This window comes from Fusarium coffeatum (assembly GCF_003316985.1).
Source record: "Fusarium coffeatum strain FIESC_28 chromosome Unknown BRIP53273_contig_5, whole genome shotgun sequence".
Lineage (NCBI taxonomy): Eukaryota > Fungi > Ascomycota > Sordariomycetes > Hypocreales > Nectriaceae > Fusarium > Fusarium coffeatum.
The window spans coordinates 258,735-286,128 of NW_022157804.1; the positions used below are offsets into that span (position 1 = coordinate 258,735).

General features: G+C 48.7%; 10 protein-coding genes across 10 annotated transcripts; 3 read left to right on the forward strand and 7 right to left on the reverse strand.

Annotated features, from left to right (window-relative positions):
- Positions 1-483: 483 nt before the first annotated feature.
- FIESC28_00275 (uncharacterized protein) lies at positions 484-867 on the reverse strand (the record flags this gene model as incomplete). Its single annotated transcript, XM_031154426.1, has 1 exon — positions 484-867. The coding sequence occupies one exon, from the start codon at positions 865-867 to the stop codon at positions 484-486; it is 384 nt and encodes a 127-aa protein (XP_031021598.1).
- Positions 868-1,827: 960 nt separating this feature from the next.
- On the reverse strand, positions 1,828-3,159 carry FIESC28_00276 (uncharacterized protein; the record flags this gene model as incomplete). Its single annotated transcript, XM_031154427.1, has 3 exons — positions 1,828-2,004; positions 2,057-2,479; positions 2,527-3,159. The coding sequence occupies 3 exons, from the start codon at positions 3,157-3,159 to the stop codon at positions 1,828-1,830; spliced, it is 1,233 nt and encodes a 410-aa protein (XP_031021599.1).
- Positions 3,160-4,900: 1,741 nt separating this feature from the next.
- On the forward strand, positions 4,901-5,914 carry FIESC28_00277 (uncharacterized protein; the record flags this gene model as incomplete). The annotated part of the gene is made up of 1 exon (XM_031154428.1): positions 4,901-5,914. One exon carries the CDS (start codon positions 4,901-4,903, stop codon positions 5,912-5,914), a length of 1,014 nt encoding a protein of 337 aa, XP_031021600.1.
- A 652-nt stretch (positions 5,915-6,566) lies between these two features.
- FIESC28_00278 (uncharacterized protein) lies at positions 6,567-8,534 on the forward strand (the record flags this gene model as incomplete). Its single annotated transcript, XM_031154429.1, has 4 exons — positions 6,567-6,807; positions 6,855-7,753; positions 7,804-8,316; positions 8,439-8,534. 4 exons carry the CDS (start codon positions 6,567-6,569, stop codon positions 8,532-8,534), a joined length of 1,749 nt encoding a protein of 582 aa, XP_031021601.1.
- Positions 8,535-10,214: 1,680 nt separating this feature from the next.
- Positions 10,215-11,407, reverse strand: FIESC28_00279 (uncharacterized protein; the record flags this gene model as incomplete). Its single annotated transcript, XM_031154430.1, has 5 exons — positions 10,215-10,466; positions 10,520-10,755; positions 10,804-10,832; positions 10,887-11,045; positions 11,094-11,407. The coding sequence occupies 5 exons, from the start codon at positions 11,405-11,407 to the stop codon at positions 10,215-10,217; spliced, it is 990 nt and encodes a 329-aa protein (XP_031021602.1).
- A 1,394-nt stretch (positions 11,408-12,801) lies between these two features.
- Positions 12,802-13,728, reverse strand: FIESC28_00280 (uncharacterized protein; the record flags this gene model as incomplete). The annotated part of the gene is made up of 1 exon (XM_031154431.1): positions 12,802-13,728. The coding sequence occupies one exon, from the start codon at positions 13,726-13,728 to the stop codon at positions 12,802-12,804; it is 927 nt and encodes a 308-aa protein (XP_031021603.1).
- A 387-nt stretch (positions 13,729-14,115) lies between these two features.
- Positions 14,116-16,256, reverse strand: FIESC28_00281 (uncharacterized protein; the record flags this gene model as incomplete). The annotated part of the gene is made up of 2 exons (XM_031154432.1): positions 14,116-15,682; positions 15,730-16,256. 2 exons carry the CDS (start codon positions 16,254-16,256, stop codon positions 14,116-14,118), a joined length of 2,094 nt encoding a protein of 697 aa, XP_031021604.1.
- A 2,759-nt stretch (positions 16,257-19,015) lies between these two features.
- On the reverse strand, positions 19,016-20,686 carry FIESC28_00282 (uncharacterized protein; the record flags this gene model as incomplete). Its single annotated transcript, XM_031154433.1, has 1 exon — positions 19,016-20,686. The coding sequence occupies one exon, from the start codon at positions 20,684-20,686 to the stop codon at positions 19,016-19,018; it is 1,671 nt and encodes a 556-aa protein (XP_031021605.1).
- A 567-nt stretch (positions 20,687-21,253) lies between these two features.
- FIESC28_00283 (uncharacterized protein) lies at positions 21,254-24,573 on the reverse strand (the record flags this gene model as incomplete). Its single annotated transcript, XM_031154434.1, has 4 exons — positions 21,254-21,847; positions 21,895-22,008; positions 22,058-23,197; positions 23,242-24,573. 4 exons carry the CDS (start codon positions 24,571-24,573, stop codon positions 21,254-21,256), a joined length of 3,180 nt encoding a protein of 1,059 aa, XP_031021606.1.
- An 805-nt stretch (positions 24,574-25,378) lies between these two features.
- Positions 25,379-27,393, forward strand: FIESC28_00284 (uncharacterized protein; the record flags this gene model as incomplete). The annotated part of the gene is made up of 4 exons (XM_031154435.1): positions 25,379-25,420; positions 25,479-25,582; positions 25,629-26,346; positions 26,395-27,393. The coding sequence occupies 4 exons, from the start codon at positions 25,379-25,381 to the stop codon at positions 27,391-27,393; spliced, it is 1,863 nt and encodes a 620-aa protein (XP_031021607.1).
- Position 27,394: the final 1 nt, after the last annotated feature.

Here is a 27,394-nt window from a genome sequence, read left to right on the forward strand (position 1 = left end):
CAGTTCAAAACGTTGTTGCGATGCCCAGCATGCCTTTGTGAGACTCCACGGCGATCCAGGATGAGGAAATAGAGGGGGGAAACGCCGTGGAATATGAGAGATAAGATAAGACTTTTGGGGGCTTGTATGCTTAGAAATTCGGACGATAGACAAATCTTACGGCATATGGCATGGATTATTGACAGTTTCGGCTAGTCGGGCATTATTTTAAGCTTGTGTTTACAAATGCCGGACCGCTCAGCATGCGGACTGTTGTAAATGCATCAACGCTAGCTGCAAATATTACTTCTCAAGGACTATATCTCGCTAGCTAACTGCTTACGATTTCACAAATGTCGAGACGCATTCCAAATTACAGATCTTATATACTATCTGCCACCTTGTCTTCTCATTCTGCATCTCGTTCAACCTTCTACCTTCTTTCACCACTCCAACCTCTATTTACATAACCCCCTCTCCCATCCAAACATCTCATCCCCAGACCTAATCACTCCTCTTGTGATAACACAAAACCCATCCAAAGTCAACAGGATTGGTAGCAATCAGTGCAGGCTTCTCATATCCAAACTCAGTACTACCAAACTGGACACCGTACCTGTCCTTGTATCGCTGGCACACGATATCCTTGACATCAGGCGAAGGGATGTCAGGAATGTTGACGCCGAGACTGATGAGGCGCAGCTCAGTGACTGGGTAGTTGAGAGTGGTGAGCTGCGCGAGGGGAATGCGGACGGGCTGCTGGCTGTGGTCTGCAGCGTTGACGATCATGATGTTTGCATTCGCTGTGGGAGCCTGACGAGCTGTTGGTTGAGCTGTCGCTGCTGAGGCGAGGAGCGCAATTGCGCTGGTGATGGCGGTGAAGTGCATGATTGTGTGATTTTATCTTGAATAGCTCAATTGATTATGCAAGTGAAGGTGAGTTGATGCCATTTCGAAAGCAGGATGTTCCTCACTCTTATATCTCCTTACTCGTGGTACAGCTAATTTCCACATATGCATTTCCCACACGTCAATCCTCTAATAATAGCAAAACCAGCCTTGGCCTACTGCCGTGTGACGCACCCATAAGCACTTGTAAAATTTACGAGGCCTGCACTGAATCCTTACACGTACGCCATGGACCAGTCACAGTGACATATCGCAGATGAGTAAGCTGTCGATCATGAGATAATTTCCTCGTTGGAGGAGACAACGTGATGTGACTGGTCGAATTGAATGGGGAGATTTGCTTGTTCCTATGAAACGTAGCGTCTGCTTTCTCGTGTTATGTCTTTGGTGACGGTGATCTGGGGTTTTAGTGGCTTGGCTGGGTTCTGGCATTGCGCTGGATATATCCTGATCTGGTGATCGCCTTGATATACCGGGCGCAGTCCTAGATCTTAGTCGAGCATGGGATCTAAGTTGCTAGGATCGGCTCCGGGTTCTCCGGATTTAAACGACTTATCACTCCACGCGTCCAGGATTTTCGGAAGCCACCATTGTCAGTGAGAATTTTGGATCTCGTGTCGGATGCTCATGTGTCTACATCCCATCCAGAAATCGCCGTCAGACCTTAGAAGTCCCGACGTCATCCTGTCAATCGTGTGTTTGGCCAATGACAATGGAAATAGTGTAAGGGTAGACGTTTCCCATTCTACGTTTACAATTGTATCTATCAAGAATGATGTATTCGATCAATCACATTGGCTGTCGAGGACTACGTATGTTTGCGCAAGTATAGATGACAGAAGGAAATGGAATCGTTTGCGTCCAGTGAGCCATAGCTGGCTTCCTCCTATCTATGATATCATTTGCTCCTTGGGCTAAGTATTTAATCCTAGCCCATCATTACAGACCAACAGCAGATCGAACAGCGTCAATCAGAATATTGTTGTAGTCACCACCAGCCTCATAAGTGGCAAAACCACCAAGCTTATGCTGAACAACAAACTTGCCCTTCTCAGCAAAAGATCTCGCATTATCATAACTGACATAAATCTCCTTCTTAGCATCATAAAGGAAAGGCTACCAAACCCGTCAGTAATCATATTCCTCACGCTGAGTAAGCTAAACGTACCGTCTTACTGCACTTATCCCAAGTATAAGCAATACCGGGCGCAGGGTTACCCTTGGTATCGAGGAACTTGGCCTCTTTAATCATGCTCCAGAAGGGGTAAGTTCCACTAGGAGGAGAAGGGTTACCACAGTCGTCGATGCGAGGATCGTTGTCCCAGCTGCTTCCTTGGAAGCGATCGGTGGAGTTCTGGGCGGGGTAGAGGTTGAGCTTCTTTTGCTTGTTGAAGGCTGATGTGGCGTTGACTCTGAAGCCGTGGGCGTAGTTAGGGAGACCGAGAACAATTTGAGAAGCGGGAATGCCAGCGCCTGTCCACTTGGCGACGGCTTCGTCGCCTGCACCCATGGTGTTGCGCTCGTCGCAAGAGCGAGAGAGGGCAGCGTTAGGCCCAGCGACAGGAGCCCAAGCACCATAAAGATCGTAGTTCTTTCACTTGTCAGCATGCCTCAGGTTCATCAGCCTGTGTAACGTACCATGATCATGATGTAATCCAAAACATCAGCAAAGCCACCCAGATCCTTCGACGCAGTACCATTTTTATCATTCCAAGGAAACAGAGATCCAGCAGCAGTGAGAAACATCTCCTTGCCAACAGGATCCTTCCTCAACTCCTGCAAAAACTCCAAAAAGTTGGTCGTATCATCCTTGTTGATGACATTACATCCAAGACCCTGCTTATTAGGATACTCCCAATCGAAGTCCAACCCATCAAGCTCATGCTTCTTGACAAAGTCGACACAAGTCTTCACGAACGCAGTGCGGTTCTTTTCGTTGGCGAAGTTACTGGAGAAGTACTTGCTTCCGGTCCATCCGCCGATAGATACAAGAGCTTTGACGTTGTTTGCCTTGGCAGCGTTGACAAAGCAGGGAAGTTCTTGGGGTTGGGACTTGGAGATGTCGAGACTGCCGTCGGAGGCGGTTTCGGCGAAGGCGTATTTTGCGTCGGTGAATTTATCCCATGGCATGGATGAGACGGGGAAGCCTCGGTTGGCGTGGAAGCCAGCGAAGTAAGTCGAAGCGACAAGACCTGAGCTCGCAGCATCAACATTGCTGGTAAGGCTCAAAAGGCCTACTAACGAGGCAGATAGCGATTTGATAGTCAACATTGTTAGAAGAAAGAAAAGTAAGGAATGTATAAGTTGAGTCGAAAGAGTGAATTGCAAAATAACAAACCATGAAATGTATGACGAGACTTGTGCAACTATATATCCCCTCTTCACTGCCCCTCTACTATAACAAAGTTTCCAATCGTACGAGATAGCATTAACTGCCGTAAATTAGAATTTGTTCACGCCCGTTGTGACGCGTTTCTATTGCATCCGTGCGGCAGTTGAGATGATCATCTCGCTTCGCTTCGACTAGGGAATAGCCTAAAGTTTAAAATGCAGGGCTGGCTGGCTCCCCTCTTCGAGAACATTCCCGCCTCGCCTGTTTGGGGCTTGCTCTCGGACAATATTTCAGTCAAGACTTTGTTGTCAGCGCGGTGAAGTTGGAATGTTTCGTCTTCCCGTTGGTGCGTTAATTAAGGGATATACGTCATTGAAGCTTATCATAAGCATTGATGTTTGATGTTCGGATACCGGATAGATGGAAATTTATCGTCAACACCTGAACCTTGCTGTTTTCTTCCTAAATGTTACCATCGCCCGCAAACTTTGTGTTCAGGCGCCGATTCATCCGACGCTTTAATTACTTCGGGCCTTCAAACAAATGATCGTCGTCGGCCTTTTCCTGCCCGTTGTGCTATGACGGCTTCGCTAGAGTAAGCCCATTTGGGTCACTATTGGCGACGTTTCAGATGCTCTGAAGCACGCATACACATTCAGCCGCCACAAAATTGAGTGTCTGACCTATGGCTGACGCTATTCTTGGCTCGGTAAGTGCCGAACTACCGCTGAATAATCTGCATCCAGCATGTCTCTGACCCAAGGACACGGTCGTGCTTGGCATTTGTTTCTGAGCTACGACCCTACTCATCGTAACGCATTTAACAAATCGCATAAATGTGAGATTATGAAACATTTCACTGGGAAGCCTCCGTTTGGGTGGCTTTGTTTCATCCCAGGACGTATCCATGATCTGGTAAAGCATTTCAATGTATGCTGTCAGCGGTGGGGATTTGTCATGCTTCAGTGCTAATGTCACGCATCATCACGCCCAACCACATTGAAAGACTCGCAAAACGTCCTGTTGAGTCCGTTAAATGATTTCCAAACGAGTCTAAGATATATAACTTCCTACCAAAGACATCGAGATACATGAGTAATGCGTCCTCGTGACACATTCCAGGTTATTCTTCTCAATTTAGGGTAACCACACTAGCGCGTCAAACTCTTTAGGCAAGCTCGGGATCTCTTTCCTTTTCCACTTACCACCAATCCTCTCCCCACATGCTAACAATCGGCCAATCTCAACTCCCTTATCGTCATCAGCGACGATAACCGTCTTGCCCATGGAGTAACCCCAACCGTGTCTATCTGGGGAAATGGGCCTTGCTTCGGGTTCACTAACTTTGTTGATGCTCTTTTCGGACCATCCGGGGTAGTCTCATGACGGCTGAGCGCGGCATTGACTGATAGGAGTTGGCTATACTCTTTGGGATATGACATGTTCTGGAACAGTTCCCCATGTGACGAGCAGTCATGTCATGATAGTAGGAACTAAAATGGAAGGAATAGTAGAAGTAAAGAGTAACAGTTTCCGATCAGATTGGATATATAAACTGTCTCGAGGACAACATCAATTCGAACACCATCACTCAACCACCTCAAGCAACAACAATTACTTCTCATCTACCTTGTATACAACTTCATCACTACATAAAACTACCCCCTACAAACCATCAAAATGGCCGCTGTCAACCAAGACACCCTCGACATGTCCCTGTTCTTCGGAACACCCTCTCAAAAGCAAGACTTTTGCGACTCCCTCCTCCGCCTCCTCAAAAAGCGCGGTGGCGTAAAACTCATCAACCACAGCATTCCCTCCGAAGACATCCACGAGCTCTTCCATCAAACAAAGCGCTTCTTCTCCCTCCCCCTCGAAACAAAGATGATCGCCAAGCACCCTCCCCAAGCAAACCCCAACCGCGGCTACTCCTTCGTCGGCCAAGAAAACGTCGCCAACATCAGCGGTTACGAAAAGGGTCTTGGACCCTTGACTACTCGCGATATCAAGGAGACTGTCGACTTTGGATCTGCAACTGATGAGCTTGTGGATAACCTTTGGGTTCCTGAGCAGGAACTGCCCGGCTTTAGGAAGTTTATGGAGGAGTTTTATGAGAAGGCCTTCAAGACGGAGATGCAGCTTCTTGAGGCTCTTGCTATTGCTCTTGGCGTTTCGCCTGAGCATCTCAAGTCTTTGCATAACCGTGCAGAGAACGAGTTCCGTATCCTGCACTACCCTGCCGTCCCCGCTTCAGAACTCGCTGACGGAAGCGCCACGCGTATCGCTGAGCATACCGACTTTGGCACCATCACCATGCTCTTCCAAGACTCAGTTGGCGGTCTCCAAGTCGAGGACCAAGAGAACCTCGGCACCTTTAACAACGTCGAGTCCGCCGCTCCCACCGATATCATCCTCAACATCGGTGACTCTTTGCAGCGATTGACGAATGATACCTTCAAGGCTGCTTGTCACCGTGTGACGTATCCTCCTTCTATCAAGGCTGGTGATGGCGAGCAGGTTATTCCTGAGCGATACTCTATTGCTTACTTTGCTAAGCCTAACCGTAATGCTTCGCTATTTCCTCTTAAGGAGTTTATTGAGGAGGGTGTGCCTTGCAAGTATGAGGATATTACTGCTTGGGATTGGAACAATAAGCGAATCGAGAAGTTATTTTCTCCTGAGGCTAAGGCTTAGATAAATTTGTATGGTAGATTGTTATTAGCATGGAGGAGTTTAATTGATTTCATTACATTCAAGAACAATCTCCTCTCTGTATAGTGATGTTCCCTTTTATTAGTAATGCTTTGACGGCCATGATGCCTTCACCCTACCAGGTCACTACAGCTTGGTTCACGCAACGTTGTGTCACCGCCACTGCTTAAGATAAGTAGGCGCCTGCTATCAATTACTCACAATGACTTGAAAGAGACCAAGCATCGATATTCCTCACCAAGTTTGCTTACCCAGATCACCATCGAGATTTCTGACTCAGTAACAACTTCACCTCCACAATACCCACAACGAAAACACCCCAATTGACGCCCTTTTCCATGTCATGTCAAATTTCCCCACAGAATAAGACACGATCCCATTCTACGACTCCATAACACAGCAGTAAAAACATGGAGAGAACCCGCCCTAGAACGTCCTAGTCCCAATATTATCAAGCTTCCATCTCCAATTGGTTAACTCATCGGCTGCCCCGAAAGATAAGCCCCAACCCAAAAGGAAAGAGATCCCGACCGTACTTTCCTGAACCGTTTTAAAGTAGAACTGCGCACCCAGGTCTGCCTTCCCTATTCGATTTCTACGTCAATTTACTCGTACAGATTGGGCTTTTTTGAGAATGGGCACTTCAAGACGCACGCACTCTTTCGGCGGATGCAAGACGTGTCGAAAAAGGCATCTCAAATGCGATCAGAGTCTGCCACGCTGCAAACGATGTCGTCAGGCTGGTTTGACGTGTGAAGGGTTCACGCCTGCGCTTAGATGGTTGGTTTCTACAGGACGGGAAGTTTATGATAGACAGCCGCCTCAAACAGCGGAAGTTGGGGCGGAACAATATTCTAGGCGACATTTGTTCACTGGTAAGTGTTCCCTGTCTATGTTGTGTGGGGAGTGCTGACCCTTGCAGAGGCGGATAGAGAGCTCATGAGCAATGCGCTCCTCACCAACGTTCCGTCTACAGTAACAGCTGCATTGAATCAAATTGATGAACAGTCAAAGGGTCTTGATGATGCAGCGAGTATCTGCGAAGTCGGACCGTTCCAGGTCTTCAAGTTTGAGTCGGCCCAGACTATCTCAGACCATGTCTCCTTCAATGATATGGAGCTTGATAGTTTGAGTGAACCCCAAACACAAGCCTTCTCAGAGCCCGTTGATAATATTTCGGATGCGATGGTCGACGAGACGATTGTTCCCAATGATTTCTCGACAACGTCGCTAGACTTTCTGCATTGGGGTGATTTATTCACTTGGGATGTTAGTGTGCTGGATAATCCGCCTCAACTACCCTACGAAAACTTCGATACGCTACCAATGTGGCCTAACGAATCATTCTCTGAATCTTTGGATACGATGATTCCATTTGAGGATGACGTTGCTTGGCCACAGCTAGATCTTATGATCGATGCACCACTCCTCCTAAAGCACTTCAACGACGATGTCATCAGCCAAATGGGATCGCTACCCATCAATGAGAAATCTGCTTGGAGGACATTACATTATCCGTCTGCTATCATGACGCTGAGCGAGCTGACGATGTTGGATGTGAACAAGGATCAGATCAAGCGTGCGAATCTGTCTACGTTTTACGCTCTCATCGCTGTATCTTCATTCCATCTTTCACTGAACTCTATTACGTTCCCTAGTCTTGCACGGGCGGGAGATCATTGGAAGGCATTGTCAAGTCGAACATATGAAGCTGCAAAGCAACATCTGAAAGTCAGTCTTGAGAAGGAATCGCAGCCTGGGCCGCATAAGGCGAAATACAAGGAGCAGCTGATGGGCATAAGCGCCGTCTTAGCAACAGCAGTAAGTAAACACCACGGATCACATCACAACCATTGACTAACGCTGTTTAGCTTCTTTCGGGCAACGAAACAGATACCCGCTGGTGTCTCACCGAAATGGAACGTCTAATAAGCTGGCGCGGCCTCACAAAACCCAGCATCTCCCGCCGCGCCCGTCTTCTCCACAACATCTACGCCTGGATGCGTATCGTCTCCGAAAGTCTAAACGTCTACCGCGACGAAAACCACGCTATAGAAACACCCTTCACCCTTCCCAACACAACCAACAAGTCCGCTACCGTCCCCGTACAGTCTATAAATCCCGACATAACCCTCGACAACTTTCTCCATCTCGAACCGCGCAAGAAGACGCGGAGGGATATAAAGGATATTCATCTTGCGGATACCTCGCAGGATCATGAGAATATGTACATGCAGATCTACGGTGTGCCGGAGACGTGGCTTAGTCTTGTTTCGCAGATTACGAGACTTGCGAATGCTATGGATCGGTTGTCTGCGAGGAAGAAGGGTGATGCGGAAGCGCTTATGGCGCTGCAGCCTAGAGCTTCGTATCTTGAGAACGCAGTGTGTTTGTTCCGGTCGAGACATAGCGTGGAATCACCAGAAAGTCCAACTACGCCCGGAGGAACACCACACATGCACATGGTGCGCGCCCTAGCATCAGCACTAGTGATCTTCTTCTACAGGCGAATCCGCAACGTAAACCCCCTCGTTCTCCAAGACAGCGTAAACGACGTGGTCAATTCGCTCCACGCATTCGACGAAGCGCTCGAGCGAAATAATTTGCTAGGGCCGGGGACGGCATGGCCTGCGTTTATCGCGGGGGCGGAAGCGAGAGGACGACAGAGGATGGATATTGCGGAATGGTTGGATAAGGGTTTTTCGAGGAGTGGGTTTGAGAGTTATCGGTCGAGTAAGGAGGTTTTGACGGAGGTTTGGAGGAGGAGGGATTGTGCGGAGGGGATGCCTAGTGGGGATGTTTGTACGTGGATGGAGGTTTGTAGGGATTTGCATCGGTGGCCGTTGGTTTCATGAGTTATGATGATGATTATGAAGTTATGCGATTGGCAATTGTGTCTTGGACTACGCGAATGAAGCATTGAAGATCGTAAATGCGCTTTTTCTGGTAATCGCCCTTCTCTATGTGTAGATTGTCGCATCAACCAATTGTTCGAATCGGCCCAACGGGGCATTTCCTCTTAAGCATCACTTCGTCGTTGCCGACAACGGCCAGTGACAACAGGCGGGAAATTTAGTGACATGCGCTCGGCGGCTTGCCATCGCGATGGAGGGGCAGCGAGAAGTCCAGGTGTAGTCTTGGTGACCATCGTTATGGTCCTGGGCAATAGGGATTCCCTAAGCATTTGCCTCGCCATAGAATGGCCCATCCTGCTGGCAGTCGTCAAACGCGACGTGCCGTGAAACGCAAGTACAATGCCTCAAAAGACCATTGATCGCCATGGCCCACGAGCAATCACCCTCCAATGTGCTTTGTAGACTCTGTTTCCGTTGTCGCTTCGCTTAATTGTTCCGCTCGTGTGGTTTCTTGCTCGACAGGGAGGAGGGAAAGCGCACGCGGCGCGTTTTGTTTGGGCTTGCGTTGCGTCGATGATTCATCGGACTCTCAGAGCGGCGGGGCTGGTTGACCTAATTGAGATCTCGGTGCGGACGACGTCGGGATGGGCATTGCGCTATCGAGGGTTGAAGCGCGAAGCAGGGTGTCGAGCGAGCTTGCTTTTGTTTCTGGGTGGATGCGAATGTCGAGGCCTCATCGGCGGTCTTATCTCGAGATTGGATGCGGCTCCATCGTGTGCGTTCGGTTTGGATCGATCAGCGACGATGCTGGGACGTGCGGTCTACCATCACGCCGGTAATTGAAGCAAGAGCATCGAACTCTTGTCGCGTGTGCGGATTCGAAGGCGCGGGCGCGGGTGCAAATCACGAATAGGTGGAGAAAGGTCAGGCGACGTTACTTTCGGTGTCAGCTACCGGGCGAGCAGCGGTCTTCGCATTTGTTCGACTGCGGTTGGGTTGATGAAGCTGATGTTGATTTGAGGAAGCTGCCCAATGTCACTGGCGCGAGAAGAGTCGCTAGCTGGGCGACGACCCCGCCAAAATGTTCAGCACCTGGGAACTGGATCAAGAGCGCCCGACGATTGAACCGGCGCACGGATACCACCTAGTGGTTCACGTCCATTGACCATACAATTAGTCGTGCATCGTAGCATTCCATCCGCTCAATTGGAGGTTTTGCGATCCGATGCCATTGAGTTGTTCTAGGTTCACTCAGTAAAACTGTCCCTGTAAAAACAGCCCTGGAGCGCTACTGTCAGCCTGGAGACCAATTCACCAAGAGCGATACCCAACCCATCGCTTCACGAATGAACAATATAATTATAATTCTTTGTATTGGGTATCATTAATTAGACAAATAAAATTCCCCCTGGGGCCTGTATCCCTCGTTATACGTTCTCGCAGTATTTAACCGTTCCCTTCGACGTATCCGGTGATATTAAAGACGGTATCGGCATTTGTATTGGCGCGCCTGCCGACGACGGCAGACTTTGTAGATCGTAAAAGTCGCTTGGGTTCGTGGCATTGGACGGTGATCGTTCGGGTCGATCGTCGTGTTGTCGTTGTAGATCTTTGAGAAGAGCGTAGAAGAAAGGTGTGTTGGCGACGATGCATGCGCATAGAATCTCAATTGAAGCCCACTACAACAAGTTAGCATTATATCCCAAAGGCATGCAGCAATTGGAGTGTTTACCATTGATCGTGATCTTTGCGACACGGATTCGTTGAGAATAAGAGGCAGCCGGAGGATCGTAATAGCGACAAGCACAGCGCCCACACTAAACAAAAATCCCAATTGTAATTTCTCCTTCAAATCAAGTCTAAGATGTCGCAGCATCGGAAAAGGAAGGATAATTAATGCGACGTTGAGAACGATATTGCAGACTGCCATTAGGATCAGATTTCCGACCGCGCGGTTGCATGCTACTTCTGAACTCCGAATTAGCGGTTGGTCGGATGGCGAATTCAGTGTCTTACTGCTATCGTCGTGATTGAGCGCCCACATTCTACAGACAATTAGTTAGAGAGGAATTGAGGAGGAGGAATTGGGAGGGACGTACAGTGATATTGGGCGACATTCTGCCAGGATGGTTATAAATACTGCGATGAACGTGGCTACGATGAACCACCAAAGCGCATCCGTGACAATCTTTCCCCAGCGAAAGACATCAATGAAGCGTGAATAGAAGGCCAAAAGCCCAAGCTTCAAGCACCACAAACTAAACAATATCAGCATATATCCTCCCTCAATTGATTGACTGTCGTACAACAAAGCGTAGAATATTCTCGCGGGTATCAGCAACTTGTGCGAAAGTTCCCTCTCGGCATTAACCGCATCGCTCGTGGAAGGCTCGTACGTATGATTCGGATTGAGCAGAAACGAATAGAGAATACAAAGCGCACGTCCGATGAGCGGTAGTATGGCAACGGTCATGTAAAAGTCGTCGATGCGCCAGCGACGATGGCATGTGCTGTGGATGTTGCATCTGACTACAACGCGGTAAATGCAGCGGGCGACGATGAGGAGGGCGCATATGCTCGTCGAGGTGAGAGTTAGGACTGCGTCCGAGGACGATGCCATTCTGATACCGAATGGATCATCGTTGCCGGTGAAGGGAAAGTTACGGTGGTAGTAGAGGACGGGAGAATGGAAAGTTACAGGAGGGAAAGAGGATGGGGCGAATAATGTAGACGCGGGGGGATGGAGTCTGACCCGGATTATTCCAAGCCAAGGATCTGGGGTACACGAGAGTCATCTCTACTGGTTGGAGAGTAGAGTCTGTTGAGGCATCTAGCCTTGCTAGCGTAAGCGGTAATTGACTTTAGCCGGCACCATCCATGGATCTCTTGTTCAACGGCTTCCAGGCTGAAGCTCTAAATATTCACTCAATTGATTTGCACCTTTTTAGTACAATCACTGCAGAGTCGGCCAATTTCTGTCAAGCGTCGGCAAACGAGTCCATGTCTTGCAGATCCCTGCACGTAACAAAGCGCATGCATGCAAAATTAGCCGCATGTATTTTTATTCTCGGGAAAGAGTGAGGCTGGGAGATTTACAGTTTAATTACTCCGTGATTTGAAACTGGGAGGGCGTCATCCAATCCCTCCCACTCTTTTTATTCTGTTGCTCTTGTCTCAATTGACCCTGATGTTCGTGTTGGTTGATCTGTTGTTGGTGTTGGACGCAGGGACCGTGTGACGGTCAGAGTGATGATCACGGGTGGTAAGGCGATAAACGAAGCTGGATTCATTAGCTAGGCCGTGTGCACAGACTGGAACGATGTTTTGCAGACGCCACATACGTCGTGTGACTTGTCTCGTTTTTTTTTTCGCGATGGTGGTTTTAGCGTAACGAGATGGTCATATTTGATGCAATCCACCTCACCATCTCAGCCGAGTGACAATGTCGTCTGTTGACTAAGAGATATACTCAACGAGATGAGAATTGATAAAGGACCGAAATATTGAACTTCCCCTGAAGATGCAGGCCATTTTCGCTTGCGAATTGTTGGGGTTGGTGGATGGGGGGGACAATTACCCTATACCTCGGAGCAAAAATCCCAGGTTCATGGAAAGCACGACCCAGGTGATCGAACATGCAACGAGGGTCATAGTATATCAAAGAGCATCTTAATTCATCAACCGGGGGTTCTTTTTCAAGAAAGAGTCTTTTCTTCACTTTTTATGCGTAGACTGTTCAGTATTTGCATATTCTTGTGTACTAGCAAAGCGACATGTACACTAACAGAGTCAAGCGAAAAGATCGGCGTTGGGAAATGTAGCAAAGGTACTGATAGCTAAGGTCCCATCACAACAGAACGTGGCCATCATCAATGTCAGACAACACACAAGTTACAACTCAACTTCGCTTATCCCGCAAATATATAGTCACTAATTTCTATGTGAATGCAACAGCTCCTCTTTTCTAAAAGTATCTACCGATGAATATACGAAGCTGATAAAGCCTTCACCATCTTATGAATCGTCAACAGGCTCAATTTGTAGTCTGATAGGCTGAAGATGCCACTCATCATTCTGTTCAGCAGTTGGATTCTCAATACCGAGATGCAATGTAAACCAAGTACCCAAATAAGTTTTGACGAAGAATTGCGACCACTCCTCACCGGTAGGCCTGCACACAGTGGTCGGTTCCTTGGGATTGGGACAATCAGGAACCTCAGGAGGGCATGGTTCTTGTTGTTCACAACGAGCTCCAGGCACTCGGCACTTCAAGTTACCATTGGCAGGCTTCTCACAAATGAGCGGGGTATCTCTTGGGTTGGGCCGACTTGAGCACGTCTTGACTACTGCGTTCCAATCTGAGTCTTCGCGGTAGAGGCAGAGGGTTAGGCCTTCGCACGAGAGCTGTCCTGTTTCGGAGTCGTAGGTGAAGATTCCTTGAACGGTGTCTGCGACGAGGATGTGATTGCTTGGTTCGTTGGTGGCTTTTAAGGCGAGACCATTGGTGGTGCCACCGTAAGAGATGAATTTGAAGGCAGTAGGGACTGCGGGGGCTTCGCTGGTGGTTGTCTCGGATGCGGTAGTCGTTGCGGACTCAACGGCAGTAGTCTCAGTAGTATGATAGGTGGTGGCGACTGAAGTGGTCAACTCCGTAGTAGTGAGGCCCTCGGTAGTGGTGGTGATAGCTTCGTCGACTGTAGATGTGGTCACATCGGTTGGTAGAGTGAGAGAAGTCTCGGTCGACAGCGTATCGGTGGACAAAGTTTCAGTAAGTTGAATCTCGGTAGAAGAAGAGATGATAGCGACGGAGGTAGAGTCAGTGGTAGCTGAAGCGTAGGAGACTTGAACGGTAGACGAAGATACAGGTCGGCATGGTCCAGCGACGACAGCTCGAGCCGAGAGCGCAGCCAAAGCACCTGCAAGGAATGTTCGAGAAACCATTGTAAAACGAGTGACAAAGGTCGGTTGAGGAATAGAAAGAGAAGAGAGAGAAAAGAAAGAACCAAGTGTGCACTACAGACTGTTTTTATCGTCCTGTCAATCTAATTATCCTGGTCGTTGTTCCGAGCTATTGCAAACTATCGATGTTGGTGTTGTTCTTTTTCGGAAGATGGCCAATCAGAAGTAAGGAATTGTCTAAAAGTGGATGACTTTGAGGTCGAAGCTTGATGCTAGAGTTCTAGATCCAATAAAGATATGCACTAGTCAGGGGGAATAAGCATGAATAGAAACCGATATCATTCGATCTTCATGTAAACATGCCAAATTAATAGAATAAAGAGAATTTTCGTAAAGTCGCTACGTATCTATCATGAAAAACCTCCGCGTCTACCAAGAGTATGCATCAACTTCCAACTCAAAAACAGTCTTGGAGTTCCTCGCAATACCAGCAACAACAGCTCTAACATCATCACAAAGCGATCCCGGTCCCGAAACAACAATTCCCACACGCTCCCATCCTCGTGAAGCTTCTTCATCAATAAGAGCCGTTACATCGAACCTTGATCCCACTCTGACGTCAATCTGTGCTGTGCTGATAGCGTCCATCGCGGGCTCAAGTTCGTTGACGAGACACCGCGCATCTTCCTTAACAGCCCAGGCGAGTTTGACGTTCCAGTGGTTGTGCACTAGGGCGAAGACACTGGTTATGCCCACGCCGCCTGCGATGAGGAGAAGTCTGTCGCAGCGCAGGATTTGACGTGTGTCGTTGCCTGGGTAGGGACCTTCGAGGAATGTGAAGAGTTTGTCGTGGCTTCGGAGGTGTTTGGTTATGCCGGAGGATTTCTTGACGAAGAGGGTTACTCCGGCTGAGCTCTCTGCTGATGGTAAGACTGAGCGAGAACCGATTTGTGTCACTGACTTTTCGAGATCTTCAAGACCGGAAGAACCGCCTGGTGAGATGGGGGAGGTTGGTGATGAAGATGATCCGTGACTTCGAAGAGCGACAGTGGGAATGACAGAGAAGGGATGATTCTCCCAGGGTCTTAGAGGAGCGAGAGTTGGGAAGTACACAAAGACGTGCTTTCCAGGATCCAAACCCCAGCGAATATGAGGGATGTCGATCCTGACGTATCCAGCTCCAATGTCCTTGACTTTAGATCTCAAGATACCAAGTCTAACAACACGAAGGACTCGAACAAGACGTTCAAAGAACCAGATAGCAATTGCCATGTACAGCCAAATTTCCTGACCGTACGTATGGTCCGGGAAACTCATGCCGATAGCCTCGTATCGCATGATGAGGTGGTACCAGCAGCCAACGACAATGAAAACAGCCAAGATGATGTGCATCAACAGGAAAAGTTCATAGTTTGCCTTTCTGAAGTAAAGACCGCTTCCAAAGGTGGTGATAACGGAGAGAACAAGGGTCATGGAGCCCCAGCGTCTCCAATCCGCTGATCCAAGATTCTTAGATCCAGCTAGAGCAAAGCAGCCGTGAAGAACAGCAAGGAGCGTAAAAATGCGTCCAACCCATCTGTGGAGTAGAATGAAAGTTGATCGCGACCAATTCGATACGGAAAGAAGGATATTGTTCCTCGCAGGAAACAAAACAATGACCGGAAGGAGAGCATACGCGAAGGATCCAGTGCGGTACACGAGATAAGCAGCCCGCTCACGCTTGGTGCTGTCAAAACGCCCGTTGGGTTGACGGACATCATACTCTACGGCCGTGAAGACGACGGTGAGAGAGATGAAGATGATAATGTAGAGTGCTTGACCGATGTTGGGTACGTTGCCCAGTTTGAAGGGCAGAGGACGGACGGAGTAGGTTCCTATTGTGCTGGGGTACAGGATGTATGGTTTGAGTTTGTCGTAGATTGTGGGAATGAAGGGCATGTGGCCCAGCCAGGTCATGACGATTGGTAGGCCAACTGCAAGGACAACTAGTGCGATGCTAGTCTTTGTCAGTATAAAGTGTGTAGGCATTAGGTATAGACGTACCTGTATCTTGACTCAATCATCATCTCATTCTTGTAACCTCCAAGTTGATTCCATTGCTTCAGATAAGTCATCGGCTCAACGATCGAAGTCTCATTAAGAGAAAACTCCATTGGCTTGAGCTGATACTTTGCAGGCTTCTCCTCAACCTCTGCAAGAGCCTCATTGTAAGTCCACTTCGCAGGAACATCCTTAGTTCCCGTCACCGACTCCTCCCAGAAGAGTTCAAGTTTAGACATTTTCTCCTCTGAACACTTGTCTTTGAAACAAGAAGCAACAGATGTAAGGAACGCATCATTGTTAGCCTTGCACTTTGGCGGAGTGAAGACCGGTGAAGCAGTTGCTCTCTTATGAGCGCCATGGCTTGTGACGATAGAGCATGAGAGTTTTAGAGGGGCGAAGGATCGAAGACAGGATTCTGCGCAGAGGGGATCGTAGATGTTTGTGCCATAGCCTAGAAGGCCTGTGGCAGAGACTGAACTGGCGTATGCCAGCAGTGTGACGAGCGTCATGGCTCCTTGATGTATCATCATGAAGGATTGTTGTAGGAATGCCAAGTGTTATCCCTGAGTGATAAAAGAAAACTGATATACACAACCTAAACATCGGATGGAAGGCGGAAGACGAAGATTTTATACATAAACCTTCTTCATCCCACGATCCTTACAAGGCTGTATGCCTGTCAAAGAAACCTGGACTTCACCCGGTGATCGCGATCTGTCGAAAAGTCTATTACCCCAGGCCCTGACTGCCGGACACCCGCATTAGGTATCCAGAGCAGCCCAAACTGGGAAGTGACACTTTCAAAAAGTGTCAAACGCTTATCTCGGCTCCCTCCGAGTGCTGTTTCAGAAGTAAACAACCGCATATTCGGCCAGTCTGGTCCGTCGGCCCCGTCAGTTAAGGTTTTTGCTTGGCACATGCCCAGAGAAATCTATCAACGAAAACGTGGTCGAATGGGGTTGTAGTGCAGATGATGGAGATGGAAACAAGGTAACGTCACTGCTCTGTCACCGAATGTCTGTGTTTTGGGGTGCCAATATTGATGTCTGTAAGACATGCTGTAGCATTCACCAGTCTAGACTTATCTCATATCGGACGATTGACTTTCAAGTTCATACACGCTAACATCTCGCACTGAGATTCGGGCCGGAGCGAGGTGAGAAACCAGCCGAGATGTGTGGCCCTTGGTTTGGTCGCCGCCGAGTATCTGAACTGGATGCACGGGAGACCAAGCCGACAATTGTAATTTTCGCAAACGTCAGTTGACCACGATTTCGACCTTATCATCACGACTCAGTGTCAACTGTTTCACTGTTAGGCCTGAAAATTGAAGATTGTCGTCTCGGACCCAAGAGGTAGTATTCTTATCGCCGATCGAGGAATATCGGAAGGGCACATTCCGGAGTCCAATATTAAGGGCCTCGCTTAATGGTTCGGAACAGGATAGTCCGACTGTCTATCAATTGATTGAAAAGACATCATTGGACAAACACGGAAGGCGACATTCCGAATTCATCGATTAAAGTGTGTTTGAATGGACTATTGTGGTTTGGTTGAGGTCTGATTAGCGGTCTGGGTTGTCACGTGGATTTGGCATCTTGCTTAAAAAGGAAGCGCCTTCATCGGCGATAAGTTACGCAATCTCTTTTTTCTTGGACGAGATTATGCCCTGGCTGTAGAATCTTGAAAGCCTCCGAGAACAATTACTCTCCGGCCTAGACTGCCGTGCTTACGACTTCGTTGTCAAGGAAATCGCAACACCAAAGCCTAGCATTGACAAAGGGACTCTGTGATTTCGGGTCCAAGTGGGATGACTACTCATCAGAGTGGGAGATGGCAGGTGGGAGGCCGTTGTAGCCGTTCTATTAGTCCGAAAGTATATTTCGTCGTCTCCATTTTGACATGCTTGCATATTAAAACGCCGTTTTAAAACTTCTTTGCCGAATGAGGCTCTTTGTAAGATGTTACTAACAAGACGTTACATGGGAACGGACGAACCCTGATCCGAATATCGTAACAACTGTTTGGTAACTACAGATATCGAGAGATAATGACTGGTAGCCTCTGCAATCATGGACTGCGAAAAATCAACAGGCCGGGCCTCGGGAAACAAATCCTCAAATCCGCCGACATTATCCGCCGAGCTGGATCGATCAGGTTACACAAATCTAGAAATTATTTCGAATCACGCCATGAAGGTCCAATCGGTCTTCACAACTCCAGAATCACTCCGAGAGGTTTCATTTGTCTAGAAGTAGGGTACTGTAACCCGGAGGCAGTACTTCTGTGACCAATTAGATACTCGAACGTACAGCCCGGGACATCTTCCCTTACAACGAGTTGATAAGTTCTGGGGAAGAGGTCTCGAACCATCGTCTGATATGATCGATGACAGAAAGGGCGGGTATTGAGTTGCAGTGGATGGGATACCAGACGACTGGTTTCCCTCGCAAGCACTACCCATTTGCCTCCCTTGGGTTGCAAAAGAGATGTTGTTTGGGTTGGGTTACAGTACCAAATAACAAAAACCTGCATATTGGTCTTGTCGTATGACTTTGCAAGAGTCTCGCCAATCTTACTTACATTGCTCTATCATGCGTTTCCGATCACATGTGAACCTCGCCGCAATTATCGGTCTCGTTGAGAGACTACAGTGAGACTGTTTATTGAAGGCACAGTCAGGCAGCTCACCTTGCTCATCGCAACATAGCGCAGTATCGCATGTTGCCAAATCTCTTGATGAAACGGCATAATGGACCGCATTGCCTCGGCACTTCCTCAAAGCAAGGAACCGAGAGCGATCCCATCTGAATTCGTAGGCCGGCAAGTAATAGCTTTCCCAATTGCAGTCCATCGCCAACAGCGGCTAGCAGGAAAACCTAGCCACACAGACGTTGACGGATTCGCGGCAATGCAGGTCATTTAGCCGCACAGTAAGACGGGAGATGCACCGGGAATGACCGCACCGGGTATTTACCAACCTTACTTTAATGATGACGCACAAATGAAGTACAATTCGCGTAGGAACTTGAGGTACTTCTTAATTCACAAGTAAGTTGGACGGAGAAATCTGTGTCATCACATCTTGTTTTGTCACATACCCTTTCAGAAATTACATCTCAAAAAACCCGCGATCGAGCAATCTGCCATGTCTGTAGAATTTGCAGCCTAACGGGTTTGTTCATCATTGGGGGATGTGACTCAATGCATGTTTGTATTTTAGCTTCTTAAATCAAGATTAAAGCTTGTCATGAAGCCAACCAAAAAGCTCTAGTTGTTAATCGGCTTACTTGTTTAATCTACCAGCTCTCTCGGGATCCCTCCACCAAAGACAAGCCTCCTTCCTAATATCATCCTTCTCAACCTTCGTATCCTCCGGTTGAATAACAAGTTGCAGCGCCCCATCCTCACTATCACCGTCATACGCAGCCCACTCGGGACTTCCATGATATCTGTGGGTGTTGGGATCACCAGCTGTAACAAAACTAGCCAGATAACCATGGTAAATATGACTGATCTCGGGGTACTGAGTAGTAGGCTCATCCCATGTGTACGCTGTGTCGGCAGTGTGAGGAATACCTTGCCAGGCGGGATAGCTGTTGTTTGTGTTGAAGCGGACTTTCCATGTAGGCACTCCGGCTATGGATGCTCTGTAAGCGGTTTCTTGACCAGGGCAGATGTATGCGTAGTCGCCCCATGCGGCAGAGATACGGTCATATTGTGTGCTATTGGGAGAATTGGCGAAAGGTGAGTCGGGGTTCGTTGCGGGATCGGGATATAGCGCGCTCAGCTCAGAGAGCTCCTTCTTCGTCAGGTTTGGTGAACCGTTGTGAAGATAGTCCAGGAAGTCCTCATCGGTCTCAAGATCACCAGGCATATAGAACTTGGCTTCATCGTTGGTGTTGGAAGTGATGGTGGGAACGTGGAAGAATGTTCCGTCGTAGCCAGATTGAGAGCCAGGCTTCTCGAATAGTGGTCCGCCATGGACGGGCTGGAAAGGCCATGTCACCGCCTGATTGTAGTCGTAGAAGATCTTGGTGCTGATGTTTCTGATGCTACCGATATCTGCTTCGCGAAGGCACTTAAGAGTAGCCTTGTTGCCCTTCTTGCCATCGCAGCCAATGGCTTCTAGGTACTCAGCATACTGCGTCTTGTACAGAGGGTACGTAACATTGGGGAAAGCTCGAGAAGTGACAGAGCCAGATTGATGAATAGCTCCCGCAAACAAGGGCTTGCCCGTATCCTTGCCGTAATTGTGGAAGTAGTGAATACCCACGGAGTGGCCACCAGCAGAGCGGCCACCGATAGTAACAGCATCCTTATCACCTCCAAAAGCCCCAATGTGCTTCTGGACAAACTCAAGGAAGAGGCGCTGGTCTCGAATACCGAGGTTTGACAGACCTTCCTCATCGAAGAGCTCAGAAGGAAGAAAGCCAAGCGAATTGACGCGGTAGTGGAAGCTGACCACCACGATAGGTTCCTTGGACGCAGCCGCAAACGCAGCACCGTCGAAACTGGCCCAACTTCCGGAGAAGAATGCACCGCCATGGATCCACACCAACACAGGGAGTTTCTTGCTCAACGGCACGCCCTTGGTGCGGAAAACGTTGAAGTTCAGACACGCTTCATCTTGTTGCGCAAGAGGAGTCTTGGAAGCAACTTCCTGAATGCATTGTTTTCCGTAGTTTGTGGCGCGCTTGACGCCCTTGAAGGGTTTGGGCCAGTCTGCTGCTGTGAAGCGACGCTTGCCGGAGGGCTGGACGGAGTAGTCAATTCCCATCCACGCGTCTACAGGAGCAGGAAGATCCTGCTTGGTGAAGGTGCTGTTGATGGTTGTTCCGGAGAAGCTGCCATATCCGTTCAGCTTAACGAGATTGTAGTGGGACTCGGAGGTTGCGAGAACCTGCTGAGCAGGCCCGAAGGCGAGGAGCGTGCTGAGACTGGACGAGACCTTCATGGCTGGTGATGAAAGATGGAAGGGCCTGCTCGAGACTGGGATTTGAAAGAAGGGCAGATCTTCCCGGGTTTATATATCTCTCACATCCATTGTGGTTCCCCAGTCGCCATGCCAAGCATAATGCATCCCCACAAAGATATCCGGAGTTGAGGTATACCCCGCGAGATAAGTTGACGATGCCGGTAAACTAACAAATAAAGATTTAAGCTTGTTCGATCGGCAGATGCATTAACATTATTCGGGTTAATCTGGTTGTGGAGTATCGCCGGCTAAGGTAGCATTGCGGACCGGTTCCAATTCTGCGACCGAAAATCGGTGTGGAGGCTGGGTTCTGATAGGTCAGTTTAATCGACGAGCAAGATGAACGAGAACGTTGTGCTTGGCTTTCGACATGCGCCATGTATTCAGGACTCTTTTTTGAGGGCACCTGGTAGGAATTGCGCAAGCTCGTTTATTTTATTGTTTACGCTAGTAGATAAGAATGCAAATTGATGACTGGGACACCGCTCCTAACCGCGCTTTTACTCCCCCATACCATAACCCGATACCAATTTTCCGTACACCAGCCTATGGCTCAACAATCATGGGCCCAGAAGAAGACGACTTCTCCTTGCCCTCATCAGTTGAATTGCCATCTTCGCTATCCGCCTTCTTTGACCTTCTAAAGAGACCCATGAACTTATTCCCACCCTTGGCCAGCCAGTTATACACAGCCACAAAAGGAGGCGCAACAAAATAAACACACTGCGCAAACCACTCATCAGGGAACAAGCGAACCAGTGCACCCCAAGGCAAACTAAAGGCAGCAATGACAATGGAAATAGCCCACTGCACACCATCCAGACCATTAGGGTCAATGTCGAAAACACGGTTACCGACGAAGACGATGGCGACTTGCAGACCGATCATGATGCAGTTGATAACGATGAAGAAGATGTTGCGTTGAATGCCGACAAAGACGTTAAACTTGTTATCGAGACGACGACAGTTGAGTTCGTTGAAGATTTGCATCCAGACGAACATGTTGAAGATGATGGTGTCGAGTTGCAATTTCTCGGCTTCGATGGATGTGTCGTAGCCGAGGATGGGACCGCCGGCGAAATAGAGGACGAGAACGACGACGAGTTGGAAGATGGATTGGCCGATGATCATTTTCCACATCTGAATTTGTTAGCGATGGTGTGACTAGGTGGAGATGGTGTACTCACGTTCATGGTGATGAGTGGCGCGGACTTGGGTTGAGGAGGACGATCGAGGATGGAATCAGTAGGAGGATCAGTGGCCAGAGCGAGAGCAGCCATAGTATCCATGATGAGGTTGATCTGCAAATGTCAGTACATATTTCCCACAACATGTGTCAGTGTAGCTTACCCATAATAGCTGCACGGCCTTGAGAACAGGCTCATAGTCAGGATTGTACATAGACGTAACAAAAGACAGTATAACAGCCGTGATGTTAACAGTAATCTGAAACTGCAAGAACTTCTGCACAGCATCATTCACAGCACGTCCCCACTTCAAAGCCGTAATAATAGAAGCAAAGTTATCATCCATAAGGATAATCTCACTGGCCTCCTTAGCAACTTCCGTACCAGATATTCCCATGGAGAAACCAATGTCCGCTGCCTTAAGCGCAGGAGCATCGTTGGTTCCATCACCGGTGACAGCGACAGTCTCACCGAGGACCTTGAGACGTGTGACGAGGATACGCTTGTCGTCGGGAGATGAACGGGCTAGGACTTGCAGACGTGGAATGACGCGGTCAAGTTCTTCTTCGGAGAGTTTGCGGAATTCGGGACCTTCCATTACGATTCCATCGGTGAAGATACCGCATTCGGTGGCGATGGCGCGGGCGGTTATGATGTTGTCGCCGGTGACCATGCGAGTAACCACACCGGCGCGACGGGCGTTCTGGACAGCTTGGGGAACGCCGGGACGGACAGGGTCTTGAATGCCCACGATGCCGAGAAGGGTGAGATCGGCGAGGTTCTCGAGGTCGGGAAGTTCGGGGTAGTCCTTGTAGGCCATGCCAATGGTACGAAGGGACTTCTTGGCAAAAGCCTCGATAGCATCCTCAGCAGCTTTACGGTCCAGAGAATCAATGGCGCCGTTGGAAGGATTGAACTGAGATTGGCAGTATCCAAGAACAATCTCAGAAGCACCCTTGATGAGAAGTCTGTAACCGGTAGGAACCTTGATAACAGCAGTCATGTACTTCCTTGCCGAGTCAAAAGGCTCAATAACAGCGATTTGTTCGTTCGATCGAGTCTCGGCGAGGGATTGCATGCCGAGATTGTCCTTGGCTAGTTGGAGCAGGGCGGTTTCGGTCTTGGACCCGATAAAGGTTGCGACGCCATCTTCTTCACCTTCGAAGGCGGTTGAGTTGACGGCGACGGATTGGGTGATGAGTTTCTTGGCATCGGCGGGGAGGCTGGAGGCCCAGGTGGGAATGTCGGATGTGAAGGTGGAGGAACCGAAGCGACCGGCGGTGACTGTCATTTTATTCGTGGTCTAAACTGTTAGCGATGATCACACCGAGTATCAATGAGACTTACCAGAGTTCCTGTCTTGTCAGAGCAAATACAGGTAGCATTACCCATAGTCTCACAGGCCCTCAAGACTCTTACAAGATTGTTCTCCTTCAAGAGTCTAGTGGTAGCAAAAGCAAGCGCAAGGGTAACGGCAAGAGGAAGACCCTCCGGCACAGCGACAGCGATAATCGCAATAGCGACGACCAGGAGGTCAACAAAAGTGGAAGCCTTCTCCTCAGCTGGTCGATCATCACCAGGAAGATTCGCACAGAAGCGGAAGAGAAGGATGAAAAACATGAGAACAGAAGCACCACCACCAAGCTTGGCAATAGCGACAGCCAAACCCTCGAGCTTCTTCTGCAGAGGTGTAGACTCGATGTCCGTGCGAACAGACATCATGATCTTACCGAAGGAGCTGTTGACTCCGACAGAGGTACACATGAATGTTCCCATACCCTCAAGAACACGCGATCCAGAGATGATGAACGGATCAGCTTCCTTGGTGCGGGCAGGATCAGGTGTAAGAGCCTTGGCACCAGGTGTCTTCTTCAAAGCGTCAGACTCGCCAGTAGCAGTAGACTCATCACACTTGACATTGTGGCCGTCAATGAAGATACCGTCAACGGGGATCAAATCACCTGGCTCGAGGTACATGACATCGCCGACGACGACATCAGCGACATTGACGAGCATCGACTTGCCAGACCGAAGAACCTTGACCTCACGATCATCCTTCTTGGTGTTAAGCTTAACAAACGCCTTTTCCTTCTGCCAATCATTATGCGAAGCAACAACAACGACAATAGCGACAGCAGAAAGAATAGCGACACCTTCAACCCAATCAACAGGCGTAGGATCATCAGGCGCATGCGTCGTTCCAAAGGTTTCGTAGAGACCGAGCGCAAGAGAGATGGTACCAGCCACCGTCAAAAGCACAAGAACAGCTTCCTGGAAAGTAATCCACGCCAATCTCCAAATAGATTTTGGTTTCTTGGCAGGAAGTTGGTTCTTGCCATAGATGCGCACACGGTCTGAAGCAGTGGCTGTTTGAAGTTCGTCCACGCTGAGACCGGTGGTGACATCCACATTGAGACTGGTGGCGAGACCAGCTAAACCGCCGAAACTGCGCAGCACATCCAGAGATTTGGGGTCGTGCAGCTTGTTCAGATCGGCGGGGGAGTGGCAGAAGGGAGAAGTGTTGGGAGGGAACGAAATGGTTTTTTCTTCGGGGGTCTGTGTGTTGATGCTTGGAACGGCGGTTGTGTTGTCTCCAACGGTAGAGACCGTGCCTGCTTCGCTAAGGGATCTTTGACGAGGATCCAGCAGGGCTTTTGGGTCGAGTAAGTTATTAGACATGGTAGACAAGCCAAGATCTCAGCCAAGAAGATCTGCTTAAGAGTATAAAAAAAGATGGGGAGCTCAAGAACCAGTGAGCTGTGACGAGTGAGTCTCTCTTCTTCTTTCACATTGCATTTACGTGGGGCATTTAAATGATTTATATTTCTACAGGTATCCCGGTGACTTGGTTAATGGGAAACTATGCTTAAGTCTCATGGCAAGGATTGGAGTGACAAACAAGAATGAGGGGCTTCATGTGAGAAACGTGGTTGCCAATGGGCTCTGCGCGGTAGATCTGATAATCACCGCCATGGGGCTAGATCCCCTGTAAAGACCGGTGTAGATCTACTTAGTCATCGGACAACGGAGGTCCTGTCCACCTAACCCAGTAAGATCTGCGACATCTGCATGGATCTGCCTCTAGATCGACCAATGAGTAGACACCCGAGAGTGTAAGCGAAGGTGACTAATCGGAGACGGAGATGAAACTCTGGATGACTTGACAAGGTCACATCATCTCGTTTTAACCAGCACAGCCTCGAATGCAACTATGACGCTGAATTAAGGTAAACCAGAGTAGCATTTACCGATCAACTCTTGTTTTCGATCTCGTTTAAGTTAATTGACATTTTATCTGGTAGACAGGTGGAGTTTGCAGGTTCCAAAACTCTGGAGTCGCTAATGAAACAAGAAGCTCCGAGAGCTAGAAGCCCCCCTCCCCTTGATTGCAGTGGAGGCCAATTGAGCTGCAGGTTCTTAGTCCGATAGTCCCCCATCTTTCTTTTTTCCTCGTTTCCGTCTTTCCGATTACTCTACCAACATCATGCCTCCCAGGCGCGCATGCGATGTATGCTACAAACGCAAGGTAAGGTAATTGAACAACAAATATGACGTTTACTTTTTAATTAATCTTGATTTTATAGATTCAATGCTTGATCAAAACACAAGGCGAACCCTGTGACTGGTGCGAAAGTCAAGGATTGACATGCACATTTGACAGAGTCATTCAAAAAGATCCCAACAAACGGTATTGAATTACTCATTAAAATTCGGCAATTGTCTAATTGGAGCAGAACTACTTCCGACGTGGTGCAGGAATTATCTCAGCGCGTTGAAACCCTCGAGGAAGCGCTGCAGACGGCACTACACGTCAACGCACCCGCCCGAAGCGCATCAATTACACTGTCAGACAGACCTTTAGCATTCCCCAGTCCACCTTCTCTTCGACTCGGTGGATCGCCTGTCACGCGGAATCCGTCAATCGCAGGTTTAACAGGTCCTAAGCAACCTTACAAATTATCACCGTGCCAACTTGGTACGAATTGGTACTTTAAAGGAATTGGTATTCTTTCTGAGCGCGGGCGACAATGGATTACCTATGGATCTGGTGAGAGAGTCTTTCTTGAGAATTTTGACATTTTTGCCAATCCAATTGGGGTTATTCCTCCTCTGAGTCCTCCTGATCAAGCGAGGGCTTTACCAGCCAAGGATGTAATGAGACATATTGTCGATGCGTTCTTCAAGGCGAAGACGTCCACCATGTTTCCTATCTTGGAGAGAAGTCTTTTTCAGGATACCATTGATCGGGCTTACGATGAGCTTGATATTGGAAAGCGGGCCCCTGCTGAGGCGTGTTTGTGGGCTCTTACTGCGCTTGTCATGAGGACTACTGATCTTCAGCAATTTGGGCTTGGGTTGGAGATTAGAGATTGTTTGTATGAGGCTACGCGCTTGTTGACTCTTAACAATGGGAATACGAACTTGGATAGTTTGCAGGGGACTCTTCTTCTGGTAAGTCATCTCAAAAATGAAGTTTTGGTTGATACTAACATTCATCAGTGGGCCTGTCAAAAGATGAGAGGACAATGCCGTGAGGCCTCCGTCACATTCACAAGCGCATGCCGCATGGTCTGCGATCTAGGCGGCCACTTCCCCCTCTCTCGCCTCGCCATCCTCCCCCAACACAGTCCAACATTCGACCATCAAACCCGCCTTCACATCCGGCGACTATTCTGGATCTGCTACTGCTTCGACAAGGACATGTCACTCCGCACCGACAAACCACCCCTCTTATCATCAGACTACTGTGATGTGAATGACTCAGAAGAGCCGCCTTGGTACAATCAATCCCGCGACATGAATCTCGCCAAGATCAAGGAGAACGCTGTTAAAATGCTGTGTTCGCCTCGAGCTTTCAAGTATAATGAGGGTCAGCTACTTGCGCGCGTGAGAGAGTTGGACGATGAACTTGAAGAGTGGCGCTTATCTGTTGATCTTCGCTATCGACCGCGTCTGTCTATTTTAAGCGACTTATCTTTCTCTATGTCTTCAACCATGAGTCTCGAAGATCGAACATATCTTATCAACCTTCAACTCGATTATCTGTTCACCATAATCAACATTCACACACTTGTTCGCAAATGCGGCGACTTGGAAGAAAACCTCCCCGACGACCTCCACAGCGTTGTGCACTCCAGCGCCGATCTCTCCATCGAGGCATCACGTTCGATCTTCCGCATCCTCGACACGGTCGTTGACTTTTGGAAAGAAGATTCCGTGTACATCGTTTCTCATTTCGCGCCCATGGCAGCTATGCCTTTGTTCATGAACATTCTTATCCACCCGCTCGGCAACACTGCAGATAGTGATTTGCAGATTTTGTCATCGATAAGTAACATTACTCGTAAAGTACCGGCGGAACGGTTGCCGATGGAGGAGATTGAGGGGATCAGGGAGATTAGTGAGTTTGTTATGGAGCTTGTGAGATTGAGTCATAGTGCGGCATGGAAGGTTAAACGGGGAGAACGGGAGCATGATCTTGATATTATTCATAGCTAGG